This window comes from Zingiber officinale, chromosome 1A (assembly GCF_018446385.1).
Source record: "Zingiber officinale cultivar Zhangliang chromosome 1A, Zo_v1.1, whole genome shotgun sequence".
NCBI classification, from domain to species: domain Eukaryota; kingdom Viridiplantae; phylum Streptophyta; class Magnoliopsida; order Zingiberales; family Zingiberaceae; genus Zingiber; species Zingiber officinale.
The window spans coordinates 178,965,176-178,979,882 of record NC_055987.1 but is presented as its reverse complement, the minus strand read 5'-3'; the positions used below and the strand labels follow the sequence as shown (position 1 = coordinate 178,979,882).

The 14,707-nt window shown below is 37.9% G+C and overlaps 1 protein-coding gene across 1 annotated transcript; it reads left to right on the top strand.

Annotated features, from left to right (window-relative positions):
- The first annotated feature begins 7,979 nt into the window (after positions 1–7,979).
- Positions 7,980–10,232, top strand: LOC122038526 (flavanone 3-dioxygenase 2-like). Its single transcript, XM_042598318.1, has 4 exons — positions 7,980–8,174; positions 8,246–8,493; positions 9,276–9,600; positions 9,811–10,232. Exons 1-4 carry the CDS (start codon positions 7,980–7,982, stop codon positions 10,105–10,107), a joined length of 1,065 nt encoding a protein of 354 aa, XP_042454252.1. The 3' UTR covers positions 10,108–10,232.
- Positions 10,233–14,707: the final 4,475 nt, after the last annotated feature.

Below are 14,707 nucleotides of genomic sequence, written 5' to 3'. Positions count from 1 at the left end.
TCCAACAGCCCCGGAGGCGCCTCGGACACCGTTCATTCGAGCTTTTCTTTGTGCATCTCACTTTTTGCAAGACATATTAGTTCAAATACAAAGTATACTCTATAAGACAAAGTTAGCACAATAAAATATGAATAATAATTATTTGTCTCTGGACTATCCAGTTCTGACTTTCGGATTTCCCAGAAACCCTAGGTCAAACCGACGCATATTGTTCCCTTAACGAGGAATGCGTCCTCATCTACGCCTCTCAAGAGAAATTACCTTTTGCCAAACTAGTCCTCCAAACCGACTAGACTTTTGCTCAGTGTCTAAGATGTCAGGACTTTATACTGAACGTCCGATCCCTAACCCGTCCAGTCTTCCACCGGGTGTCGGCGACCGCCAGGATTTTCACCTAGTGTCCTCCACACTAGGATTTCGCCCGACATCCTCAACCTGCCAAGGCTTTGCCCAGTCCCCTAGACCAAGGCTTCATCGTTCCTAACCGCAGCTAGGACTTTCCACCTACCTAGTCTCAACTAGGACTTTCCCTTGCCTAAGATCACTTAGAACTTTCCTGCACACTCATTTCAACTTGTTAAATAATAACCTTAACTTTAAACTCTTTGTCATAATCAAAACTTAAGTTTGATCGTCTGGTGCTTCCTACACCAACAGCATCCACTGTCATTTGAGCATCAACTACCTTGATTATTGTGTGATCGATGATTTGTTTGTGCGTATTTTGTTTGTATGTGTGATGGTAAAAATTAATATTTTCTCATGTTTTTCTCTTTTGTCAATTGGAGAATTTTTGGTGTGTGGTATAGGATACCCAGTTTTTCTTCGCGTCATGTAGTGTTATCTTGGCGACGTTTTCTTACTTTCAAGTTACAAGCCGTGGAGAGTGAAAAGGAGAAACAGAAAGTATATGGAGGAAAAGTCCAATCTTGCTTCGTTTTTGTGCAATTAGTCCATCTTGTTTCCTACTTTCTTTTGATTCCTCTGTCTTTTCTGCTGAAGTTTTGGGTTGTAGAGAATATATCAAAATCTGAGCTAGAAAAGAAGTTTTGGGGTGTAGAAAATATATAGAAATCTAAGTTGTTCCCTCATTTGTTCTCCGCCTCTTTTGGGCTTCTAGCGAGATTTACATACAAGTATCTGTTGAATAAGTGAATGGAGAAGAAATGGAAGAGGAAAGAGGATCCATTGTGAATGAGACTTTAGTCCCACATTGGAAGTTTAAGGTAATTTTGTTGGTTTATATTGATTCACATACATTAAGGTTGTGAACAAATGCATGGGGAGAGACTCTCTCTCACACGTGGGTGCACAGGGGGTGCAAATTCACGGCCCGGATTTGCATTGAACCAAGTTGACTCGTGTGCGAGCGCGACCTGCGCACACGAATGCCGGACCGGTCGGGGCAAAAATTTGCCCAAGTGGAACAACCAACATTTTGCCACGTAGATCTTTTTGCTATTGTGAAACTGATGCATTAAATTCGAGATTAATGCAGAATAAATCCGGCCAAGTAATAATGAGTGAAACAGTGGTCGTTTCACTGCTCGGCTAATAATGACCATTAAGATCATTAAATCTGGCCACTGATCCAAGCTCCGATATAAGGAGGCTCCGATCATAGGCAGATGAAACAGAAAAAAGCAAAGGCTCTCCATTTTCCCCTCCTCCTCTGTCGTGCAACTCCTGCTCGGCGGAGTGCCCGTGATAGCAATCGGGTGCTACTCAGTTCACCGTGACCACCAGTGCTGTTGAACCCCATGGTAGTTTTGATGTGATCAACCAAGTTAGTTAGGTCCTGTTGTGTTTGATCCCTGTGTCTGAGTGTGCAGGAGCTTAGGAGCACAGGAAGTCGAGCGGAAGACGCAGCTAGCGAGAAGGACGGCACGGGAAGGGAGCCGACGGGCTCGGTGCATCCGAAGGACGAGAGAGCTGCGGAAGAGTACTCCGGTGGGCGTGAAGAGCGTGCGCGGCGTTCGAGGGACGTTAAGCCGGGACGGAAGGCTGCTCGAGGAGAAGGCCGGGAATTGGGTTCAGGTGAGCCCTATTCCGGTTGGCCGCAATCACCCAAAAAGAACGGAGCGTCGGAAGCTGAAGAAACCAAGCTGGAAATTAGGCTACCAGCTTGGAGGCGCCCTTGAAGGCGCCTTCAACCTTGTTGAAGGCGCCTTCAACCTTGTTGAAGGCGCCCTCAACGGTCAGTTTTGACCGTTTGCGTGCGGATAAAGTTTTATCCGTTGATCGAGTTGGAGGCGCCTTGAACCTTGTTGGAGGCGCCTTGGACCCTCGGGATGGACTTTCCAGGAGCTATAAAAAGGCCCCTGGAGCTAGGAATTCAACAACAACTCAAGCAATCAATCCCTAAGCAATTCCTAGCAGTAGTTCTGAGTAATTAGAGTGTAAAAGGCTTCTCCGCCTTCAGAGAAGGAGAATTTTCTTAGTGCGCTTTTCACTGCCCTAGATTAACAACCTCCTTGGTTGTAACCAGGTTAAATTCCTGTTTCTACTTTTAGTTTCTGTCTTTATTATTTTACTACTGCGTTTTATTCTGAGTTGAAATCCGAGGAGGGTATTTTCATTTTTGTTTTCAACAATTCACCCCCCTCTTGCCGGTCTCCGCTGCACCAACAAGTGGTATCAGAGCTTGATCGCCTCAGAAGGACTAACTGCCAACTGAAGCACTACGATCAAGACGATGGCCGGAGCGAACATCCATCCCCCGAAGTTCGACGGAGACTTCGCCACTTGGAATCGCAAAATGGAGGTATTTTTTAAAACGGATTTTGATATTCTTATTACAATGAAATATGGTTTTGCAGCGCCGAAAGACAAAGAAGAAAACACATGGAGCAAGAAGGAGCAAGCCGATTTCGTCGCCAACGGAAAAGCAGAGCTCCACCTGCTCAGTGTGCTGCCGCCGCAGGAGGTAAATCGGATCGGAATCTACGACTCAGCGAAAGATCTCTGGGAGAAATTCCTAGAGCTTCACGAAGGTACTTCCGAAGCGAAGCTAGCGAAGCGCGACATCCTCCGGAACCAGTTAACGAACCTCCGGATGAACCAAGGCGAGAAGGTAGCGCAACTCCAGGCGAGAATCAAGGAGCTGATAACGCAACTAACGAACCTTGGAGAAGAGGTAACCAACCGGGATTCTATCTGATACGCGCTCAATGCCTTCCCGAGAACTCCAGAGTGAGCCTCCTTAGTAGATGCGTACTACATCTCTAAGGACCTCGAGGTAAGTACGTTAGAACAATTATTTTCAACTTTTAAACTTCACGAATCTCGAGTTTCAGAACCCAACGGAGCAGAGAAGACAAGTCAGAACATTGCCTTAAAGGCAAAGATGAACAGTTCTGACTCCGAAGCCTCAATCGACGAATCTGAAACGGCACTACTGGTAAGACGCTTCAATAAGTTTTTTAGTACTAATAAATTTAAATCGCAGAGGCATCATCAAAAAAAGAGGACAGTTCGCTGCTACAACTGCAACGAAGAGGGACACATCAAGGTCCCTAGCAAGAGCATGCCCGTTAGAAATGTATGATCATCTAAAATCAGAAAATGAAAATTTAAAATTAGAAATTGAAAAATTGAAAAATGATGCATGCTTAAAGAAATTTCCAAAGTCAAAAATTAGAATTTATGATAAATTAAATTGGTATATAAGGAAGCATCAAGGTCAACTTAGAAAAATACCTAGAAACTATGTACCCCCTAGATTTTTGAATAATCCTGTAGGAAGGAACCTCTATTGGGTTCCAAAATCTGTGCTTAATTAATTTTTCAAAAATTAAAAGCTTAAAGTGAGAAAATTAAACATTGAAATTCTCTATGGAAGCTTTGTCTAAGGAAGTGGTTATTGCTCCAATAACCAAGAAGACCTAGTGCGTCGCCACGACTTGGAAGCTAAAATATTGAAAGAAAATGTTTAATTAACTTTCTGAAAAAACATTAAATAAGAATTAAATAATGCTTTGAAAGTTTATCAAATATTTGTTAAATTAAACAAAAATTCCTTAGAAATTTTTTTAAAAAAAAAATTCTAACTTAATTTTTTTTTGGGTTAGAAATTTTCTTCTGGAAAATTCTAAAAGCTCATTCACTTGACTTAGAAATTTTTTTGGAACATTTACTTAAGATTTTTTTTCACTTAGAATTTTTTTTGGAAAATTTATTTTAACTTAGCATTTTTAACTTAGAAAATTTTCAAAAACTTCAATCATACTTGAAAATTCTTAAGACCCCATTTTTGCTGTGATCAAAGGGGGAAAGAAAAGTACAAGTTTAGGGGGAGTTAGATAAATTTAAAATTTCTTTTATTATAAATGTTTAGGGGGAGTTAGAAAATTTTAAAATTTCCTTTATTTTTATAAAAAGTGTTGCAATTTTACTAATTGCAAAAATTATGTTTAACTTGTTAGTTTAGTAATTTTTCTTTAAAATTACTTTTTATGTCTATTTTAACCCTAACTTGAACTTGGGTTGATGCACATCAAAAATGGGGAGATTGTTGGACCCCATGGTAGTTTTGATGTGATCAACCAAGTTAGTTAGGTCCTGTTGTGTTTGATCCCTGTGTCTGAGTGTGCAGGAGCTTAGAAGCACAGGAAGTCGAGCGGAAGACGCAGCTAGCGAGAAGGACGGCACGAGAAGGAAGCCGACGGGCTTGGTGCGTCCGAAAGATGAGAGAGTTGCGGAAGAGTACTCCGGTGGGCGTGAAGAGCGTGCGCGGCGTTCGAGGGACGTTAAGCCGGGACGGAAGGCTGCTCGAGGAGAAGGTCGGGAATTGGGTTCGGGTGAGCCCTATTTCGGTTGGCCGCAATCACCCAAAAGAACAGAGCTTCGGAAGTCAAAGCGAAGAAGAAAAGGAGTCAAAAGAGGCTGAAAATTACTGTAGCAGAAAGTTACTGTAGCAGAATTTACTGTAGCTTGAAGGCGCCTTAAACAAGCTTGAAGGCGCCCTTGAAGGCGCCTTCAAGCCTGTTCAAGGCGCCTTGAACAGTCTGTTTTGACCGTTTGCGCTGCGGATAAAGTTTTATCTGCTGACCGAGCTGGAGGCGCCTTAAACCTTGTTGAAGGCACCTTGGACCCTCGGGATAGACTTTCCAGGAGCTATAAAAAGGCCCCTGGAGCTAGGAATTCAATAACAACTCAAGCAATCAATCTGTAAGCAATTCCTAGCAGTAGTTCTGAGAAATTAGAGTGTAAAAGGCTTCTCCGCCTTCAGAGAAGGAGAATTTTCTTAGTGCGATTTTCACTGCCCTGGATTAACAACCTCCTTGGTTGTAACCAGGTTAAATTCCTGTTTCTGCTTTTAGTTTCTGTCTTTATTATTTTACTACTGCATTTTATTCTGAGTTGAAATCCGAGGAGGGTATTTTCATTTTTGTTTTCAGCAATTCACCCCCCTCTTGCCGGTCTCTGCTGCACCAACAAGTGCTTGGTCGGATTCACGGTCGGTCGTTGTATCCTGGGAAACAGGCGACCCTTGTAAGCCTTGAAGCACAGCCAGAGGCGGGCGAATCTGTTTCAAGGAAACTGCGACTCTCGCAGACCTCAGTCAGTTTTCCCGGTCGGCCAGTCTCCTCGCCTGATCTGTCTTTTGCCAGATCAAGTGCCGCTCTAGTCTTCCGCTCTGCAGACCTGCCTTGCCGCTCTAGTTTGCTACTCTGATCTGTCGCTCTGCAGACCTGCCCTGCTGCTCTGTCTTCCTCTCTACAGATCAGCCCTGTCGTTCCGCTCTGCAGAACTGGTCTTCCGCTCTGCAAACCAGCCCTGTCGTTCCGTTCTGCAGACCTGGTCTTCCACTCTGCAGACCTGGTCTTCCACTCTCTAGACCAGCCCTATCGTTTCGTACTGCAGACCTGGTCTTCTGCTCTACAGATCTTGTCTGGCGCTCTGCAGACCGGCTCTACCTCTCTGGTCTTTCGCTCTTCCTGCAGATCTTGTCTTCCGCTCTGCAGATCAGTCCTGTCACTCCGCTCTGCAGACCTGGTCTTCCGCTCTACAAATCTGGCCAGCCGCTCTCCAGACCTGCTCTGACGCTCTGGTCTGCCACTCTGCAGACCTGCTCTACCGCTCTACAGACCTGCCCAGCCGCTCTTTGGCACGTAGCAGAAACTAGCCCCTGCTGGCAACCTGAGATTATCCGCTCAGGTCATTCCGACTGTAAGTTGAATTTAATTTAGTGCAGCTTAAATTCAACTAATACCCATAAATCTCCGGCATTAGATTGTTTTTGTCTAACAGTATCAACGAGTGAAAGCCGCCACCTTAGTCTTCCATATTTGAATCGGGAGAGCCTCAAGCTACATCTTTCTCCTTTTCCATGTCCTATTTTTATTTGTAATGGCTATTTGTTCGACTATTATAATAGATACAGTCACACGTCGTTATTTGCTTGACGCAAAAGTCTTGTAAAAGTAGTTTATCGCCTTCTTGTAATTCGTTGCACTTTGTTATTGGTAATGTGGTTGTTTATGTTGTTAAAGTTGACAACATGTGTTTTAACTCACTGTTACAATAATGAATCGAGCGATGTTCATCATATTGACAATAATGAATCTTAGATTTTTTTTTCCTTTTCCATAAAAGACTATTGAAAATATATCACAAATGCTTAATATTTTTTTTATTATCTGGACATTTGATATTGATATTGTATTGATTAATTAATTATTTATGTTTAATTAAAAATTTGATTTTCATAAATTGAAAATCATTTGTATCTCTTGATGTTGCCAAAAGAGTATCAAAATGTGTGAAATCAAAAAGAAAAAAAAAAAGAAAAATGATCATGGAGAAATTCTATTTTATTTTTTTCTAAATATTCTTTTTATAATTTTTAAATTAAAAAATATATAAAAATAATCTTTTTTCTTCCTGATAATCATATTTGACGGGAGTATTAAATAATGACATATAAGATATTATTAAATTATGAAATTCATAAATTTTCATAAAATTTTTTTTAAATATATGTAAAAGTCTTTGAAAAAAAGTTTATAAAACTCTATGAAATTCTTTTCATAACTTTATACAATTCTATAAAAGTCAATAAAAATCTATCGACTCTATAAAAATTTATTACTAAAAAAAATCAATGAAAATAGTTAAAATTCTTGATTGAATATGCCCCTTATATACTGAAATAATCAATTGCTAACAGCTTGCGTCAACAAATCAATTGACTATCATAAATACATACTATGACGTGCCTAATTTTTTTTTTTTTTGATTAACCAGACTGGGTAACGTCGAGCTTGGATGACCGGCCCGACCCCATGGAAGTTTTCCACCGACCACCAAGATAAATCAGGAAACGCTCGCAGCGGACAGCTAAGGAGCCTAGTATCTTTTAGTTACGTGCCTCATTTAGAAGAAAAATTTTTATAAATTCGTCATAACTAGGGCTCGAACCATAGATATTTGAATAACAATCTGAATTAATTTTTGATAAAGTTTAACGGTTGCCAGCTAGTAAATGAATATAAGGTGTTTAATTAATATATATTATTTTTAAAATATAATTAATCATTAATATAGGAAGAGATAATTTTTAAAATTTAAATATAAAAATAGGGGAGAAGAATATAATTAAATTATAAAATATGATATTATATATATATTTTTTAATAATAATCTTACAAATTAGAAAAGAGGTTGACATAACCATTTAGTATTATCCTAAATTTTTTATAATGGATAGTATTAATTTTCAACCGACATATGTTTCTGAAAAAAAATTTATACGGTTAAGATACGAGGTATTATCGTATAAAATCTTGAATTAAAACTTAATACGTCCTAATAAAAAAATTTTATAGGATGAGACTAATCACCCGTTCAACGTCAGTTTAATCTGTTTTGGATGGGATATGAACGTAAATACATAAATGCCCCCTAAGTCCTGATTCATCTCCAATTTCACTCCTCGCCTCTTCTCGATCACTTCTCCGTTCCCTTCGCTGCCTGCCATGGCGGATATGCTTCTTTCGACCGGGGTCCACGACACCATCCCCAGCAACTACGTGAGGCCGGAGAACGAACGACCCCACCTCGACCACGTCATCGCCGACGCAAACATCCCCGTCGTCGATTTCGGCGCCTCCGACAAGTCCCAAATCATCTCCCAAATCGAGAAGGCTTGTCGACTATACGGCTTCTTTCAGGTACTCGATCGTTACTTGCCATCTCTTCTGCTTAAGCGGCTGGCTATTCCTTGACTGCCCTCCCGCTGCAGGTCGTCAATCATGGAATCGACGCCGAATTGGTCAAGAAGGTGCTGGCCATCACCCTGGAGTTCTTTCGCCTCCCGCCGGAGGAGAAAGCGAAGCTCTACTCCGACGATCCCGCCAAGAAAATTCGCCTGTCCACGAGCTTTAATGTGAGGAAAGAGACGGTCCACAACTGGAGAGACTACCTCCGCCTTCATTGCTACCCGCTCGAGGAATTCGTCCCCGACTGGCCTTCCAATCCTTCCTCTTTTAAGTGAGTCCTGTTTTTTTCCTTTCTCATTTTTATAGAATTCGAAATGAACTTTGAGTTTCTTTCAGTTTTTAATCGAGTTCAATTATTAATATTAATATTTTTTATTTATAAAATTATTATTATTATTATTATTATTATTATTATTATTATTGTTGTTGTTGTTGTTGTTGTTGTTAACTAGATTCAAAAAAAATATATAAAATTGATAAAATTATTCATGAATATTTTCATATATATTAGAGAATTAAATTTTATATAAATTAATAAATAAATTATTCATGAATAAAACCACAAATTATTGATTAATATTATTTATAAATATTAATAAATTGAATTCATTAGTATTTAAATTTATTCGAATCTAACATCAAATATATTCGTCGATGTAAAACATGCGCGCCGAATCTGGTCAAAACGTGTCAGTCGTCTGCCCTGTTACATCAATTCATTCCTACAGCCTGCCATGGGACGTGGTCACGCGGTTAGAAGTCGTCTTTCCGTGTTTACTTAACATGCCAAGGCTCATGGGAAAACCAAGACAGGACGAGTTGAATTGTGTGGGAAGGCCAAACTCTAAATAGAGAAATCAGGCAAAATCATTTCTGAATATATTGGATTTTACAACTAAATCCAAACCAAAATACTGTATCCTTACATGTAAGTCACATTAAATTAACAACGAAGGTAGGTTAAGGGACAGCGGCCGGAGACCTGTATTAATTTAAAGAGTCTCTGCTACATCCTATTATTTCTTCGTGATTGAATTTCTTGATCTGTTTCAGGGATGTGTTCGGCAGTTACTGTAAGCAAGTTCGCCAGCTTGGATTCCGAATTCTGGGAATCATATCGTTGAGCTTAGGATTGGAGGAGGAGTACCTGGTGAGAGTGCTGGGGGAGCAAGAGCAACATATGGCCATGAATTACTATCCGAAGTGCCCGGAGCCGGAGCTTACTTACGGCCTGCCAGCGCATACCGACCCCAACGCCCTCACCATTCTTCTGCAGGATCCCCATGTGTCCGGCTTACAGGTTCACAAAGACGGCAAATGGATCGCGGTGGATCCCAAACCCAACGCATTCGTCATCAACATCGGGGACCAGCTACAGGTGACACCACACCCCACACTTGAACGACATGAAGGCCCATGATCATTTAAATTTGTTTTTTTTTTTTAAATTATAATTAATCTCACAGTATTTAAAGTCCAATTTATAGTATCTATATGATATAATACAGACAATTTGTAAACAGGCCGTTCGACCCTCTTTAACGTAATGAAAGTGATTATATAAATTCAGCGATCATGTTGCATGCAGGCATTGAGTAATGGGAGGTACAAGAGTGTGTGGCATCGAGCTGTGGTCAACTCAAACAAGGAAAGGATGTCAGTGGCGTCCTTCCTCTGCCCCTGCAACAGCGTGCTCATCAGCCCTCCCGAGAAGCTCATCGCCGACGGCAGCCCAGCCGTCTACCGTAGTTACACCTACGACGAGTACTACAAGAAGTTCTGGAGCAGGAACCTAGACCAAGAGCACTGCCTCGAACTCTTCAAAAGGGACAGGGAAACCTGCCCCGACGCTCCCACATTTCCCTGCCCCGATACTCCCACATAGCTGGCACTAACTCGTGTAGTCCACCACCCTTCGTGCTAGTTAAATGGTTTTTTATTGTTGTTGTTGGTGTTAAAGAATGATTCTAAATGAATGATTGAGTAGGTGGCAATAAGTGGATTGATGAATTGGTAATTAGTGATGATAATAGCTAAGAAAAATTATCATGGTAATAATTAGTGATAGTAGAAAGTTGTTCATGTTCAATGTATTTAAAAGTAGATATATAGTACCCAAGGTAACGGTGCAGCAACGTCTTTTTAATTTTTTAGACATCTAAAAATTAAATCTCAATTTCAACAAATTAATAGATAAATTTTTTTAATAGACAATTGACTTAAAAACGCTGAGCTGATAGACTACCCACTGCAAACCTTTCTCGATTTATCTTGATAACTGATAAAAAATTTTCGTAGGATCAGATCAGTCATTCCTAGGATTAGTCAACATGTGTGTTATTAAAATTAAATAGTTAGTGGGTTGTTTAAATTATATAATTAATATATAAATAGGCTATGGATTTTATTAATATTGAATGGAAAAAATATGATCCTTATCTTATTTTTGACCTTCCATTATTTTTTTTCTTCTAGAAAGTGGTATCAAAGCAGGTCTGAAATATCTTGAATTTGCAATGACAATCAATGTAGTTTCTCAATCTCTTATTCTCATTTTTAAAGAAAGTGTTTTGAGTTTGAGTATCAAAATGAAGATTGTATTTAGCTCTCAAGATCTTTATAATTTAGTAGAGAGACTTTGACAATGAGAATATCAATGGAAGTCAATTAAGGGAGAATAGGAAGAGAGATTAAAAAGTATTATCCATGCTTCAACAAAATAGTACATGAGATGATTTTCATAAAAATTACAACTGCTACAACCTCAAAGATTCTCAAATCTTTTTTGGGACGAATCAATGGCAACATCCATCTATTTGTAGAATATTTCTCTAATAAGGATTGTCTTAAATCAAACACTATATGAAGAATTGTTAATTATAAAATCATCGACAAACCACTTAAAAATCTTTGGTTATATTGTCGCTTTGATTTATTCTCAATTTCGTCATAAACTTGGGAAAAAAATTAAAAATTACATTTTTATTGGATATTACAATCAATCCAAAGCATAATGGTTGATTAATTCTCTTAATGACAAATTAATTATAAAGAGAAATACAGTTGTTTATATAGATTTGAGTTGGAATTGGAATACACAAGGTGAAGAAAGTCAAATTCATAATTTAATGGAGAACAAAACTCCAACAACTAAAGGTGTTGAATTATCTCTTTTGAAATCATCAACTTCCTCACTATTAAATTTAAGAAGTGGCAGTCTATCCTCTCTACAAGAATCTTCTAATGAAACACCTTCGGCATATGTTAGATCCTTGAGAGAAAAATGTGAATCAAGTCATTGTTCTTTTTGTTACAGATCCTACAACTTTTGAATAAGTGGTAACAAATAAAGAATGGCAGAATGCAATGAAAGAAGACTTAATGGCAACCTAAATAATAAAACATGAGAGATGGTGAATTTACCTGAAAACAAGAATGTAATTGGTCTGAAGTGGGTGTTTAAAATAAAATATCATGCTAATAGAACCGCTCAAAAACACAAGGCTTGGCTCGTGACAAATAGATATTCACAATAGCAAAGTATTGATTTAGAAGAAACCTTTTCTCAAATCACTCAATTGGAAACAATGAGAATTATCTTAGCATTAGTTGCACAACTACTATTGATGCAATCATACCCAGGAAATATAATTTTGATGTCTGATAGCATTTAAGTTAAGGCGAATGAAATGAGATCTCACTTGTGTAACGAATGTGTAGGAAAAGTCCAAGAAGAAACCAGGTTGTTGGCAAAAGATTGAAACCCGAGCAAATCATATGATCAGATGCAAGGGTAGATGAAGACCCAGAAACGAGGAAGCTCCACACACAAAATGTTGGATCGTGAAGAATCGATAGAGGGGGGATGTGAGTGATGTAGATGGGATCTATCCCTCCTATATGACGGGAGTGATATCATGATTCTTGATAGAGTGAGACCACTAAGTGCATGGTCATACCCAAATGAGTCAATATGAGATATTGAGCTCATTTAATTATAGTGAGTCTACTTGGAGTTTAAGACATAGATTGATTAGAGGATGACACGGTCTATGCCTTAATTGATCAATCTAGATGTCTAGGATAGAAGGACATTGTCTAGATTATCTCTTCTACTTAATTACAGTAATCTATCGTTAGAAAGTAAATAGGATAACTCTAACGATTGTATGACCAAGGGGGCCATCGAGTATCACTTTAACCAGACTTTCTAGAGTTAATTCTTTAATAGCGTTAAAACTTTAGTAAACTCTGTAGTACGACTTGTGCGGAGTTGTGTCAGATTTTAGTTAGAATCCCTACATGAGTGTAAGCATGGAGTTAAGTAGATGAACAATACATCGGGACATTAATTAGCATCATAGTGAAATTAAAATTCTATAATCTATCATCCTTCACTTACCTACACTAATTGTCTCTCTCTTTTTGCTTTCTCTTTCTCTTCTAGCGTACGTGACCGTAAATCACCTTACAATTATCTAAATAATTCACCGTGTAAAGTTAATTAGTGTTTAATCAACAGTCACTATAGGATCGATATTTTTATTATTTGATGACAATCGTGCACTTGTGGATTATACACATCACTAATGTTCAAATTATCAACAAAATCAGACAGAATTCAAAAGCATTAGGGGACGTTCGACAGGAGAAATTGTTGTCGGAGACCATATCAATTGACTAATAATGTGCATTAGTCGACTGATGTCTAAAATGAGGCATGCAGTTCTATTTGAGTCAAGCATTCATATAAGAAGTAAAAACATTCCATTTGTAGCCAAAGCTTACATCTCAAGCCAAAGTTTTTCATGCTAAGTTTTTGTTCAGAAGTTCTTGAGTTGAACATTCATTCTTGGTGCAAGCTTTGAAGAAGAAGAAGAAGAAGAAGAAGCAAAATATCTCAAGTAAATCATTATAAACTCTCCTTGCATGCTTCATTTTTCTATTTGTGTTGTAATCATACTATAAAAGATTTCTCTATTTTCATATTTTGTCTGAGAAGGAGGAAATCAATAGAGGTGATGGAAGAGTCGGTGAACCAAGTAAAACAAACTTGTTAACCTTGTGTTGTGCTATGTTAGTTTCATTTTAAAGTTTCTGCTATGCAAATTCAATAGACTAATTGATCAGAGCCCCCCCCCCCCCCCCCTCCCTCTAGCTCACAATATCCTAATAAATATGTTAGTTTGTTTATCAATTTGATGTCAAATCTACTTTTTTTGAATGGAGACTTGCAAGAAGAAGCTTATATAGCTCAATTTAAAGGTTTCATAATCGAAGGCAAGGAAACAAAGGTGTACAAGTTGAGAAAACAAGCCCTATAGCATGGTATAACAAGATTGCTGGATACTTTCAACAAATGATTTTACAAGAAGTGAAAATGAACCCACTCTTTATGTGAAGAAGCTAAACTCCTCTAGTTGTCTTATGGCTAATTTTAAATTTAATATGATGAAGAAATTTGAGATGTCAGATATGGAATCATTGCATTATTTTCGTGATTTTAAAGTGAAGTAAAGAGTTGATAAGATTTTTATTTTACAAAGAAAATATGCAACAAATATTCTTAAAAGATTCAACTTAATTGCAATCCAACTACTAAGTTTATGAATATAAATGAAAAGTTACAATTATAAGATTGTTCAGACAAAGCTAATGTAAAAAATTTTCAAAATTTTGATTGGAGGTTTAATTTATTTAACTCATACTATATTAGGTATTGCTTTCTATGTTAGTATAATTTTCATATTCTTGCAAATTACCACAAAACATTATCTTGAGTATCAAAAAGATTTTATTCTATGTTGCTAGAACCATGGATTATATAATTTGGTTGAGGGTTCATTGATAGTAATTGGGCAAGTTGAGTGGATGATAGAAAGAGCCCCTGAGCTAGTGTTTTCAATATTGGGCTAGGAGCAATTTCATGGAATTTAAGAAGCAAGATACTACAGCATTATCCTCTCCAAAAACAAAGCATGTAGTAACAACTTTAGTGTCATGTCAAACAGTTTGGATTAGAAGAATTCTTACAAATCTTTACCAACAACAAAAAGATGTAATTGATATTTTTTGTGACAACAAAGTAACGATTGTAATGACAAAAAAAAAATTAACTTTCCATGGAAGAACTAAGCATACCGATATTTGCCTACACTTCATTTGAGACTTGATCATAAATAAAAAAATTATATAGAAGTACTGTAGCACACATGAATAAATGGAAGATATTATGACAAAGTCCCTTCAGAAGATAAATTTATTACTTTAGATTACGACTTCGTATTTGTTATTTTGAATCAAGGGAGAGTGTTAAAGAATGATTCAAAATTCAATTAATCGGTTGATGATTTGGCAATTAGTGGTAATAGTGATTAAAGAAAATAATCATGGTGATAATTAGTGATTGTAGACATAATTAGTTATCACGGTTAAAGAAAGTCCATGTTCAATGTATTTAAATTAGTAGATATATAGTTTGCCTT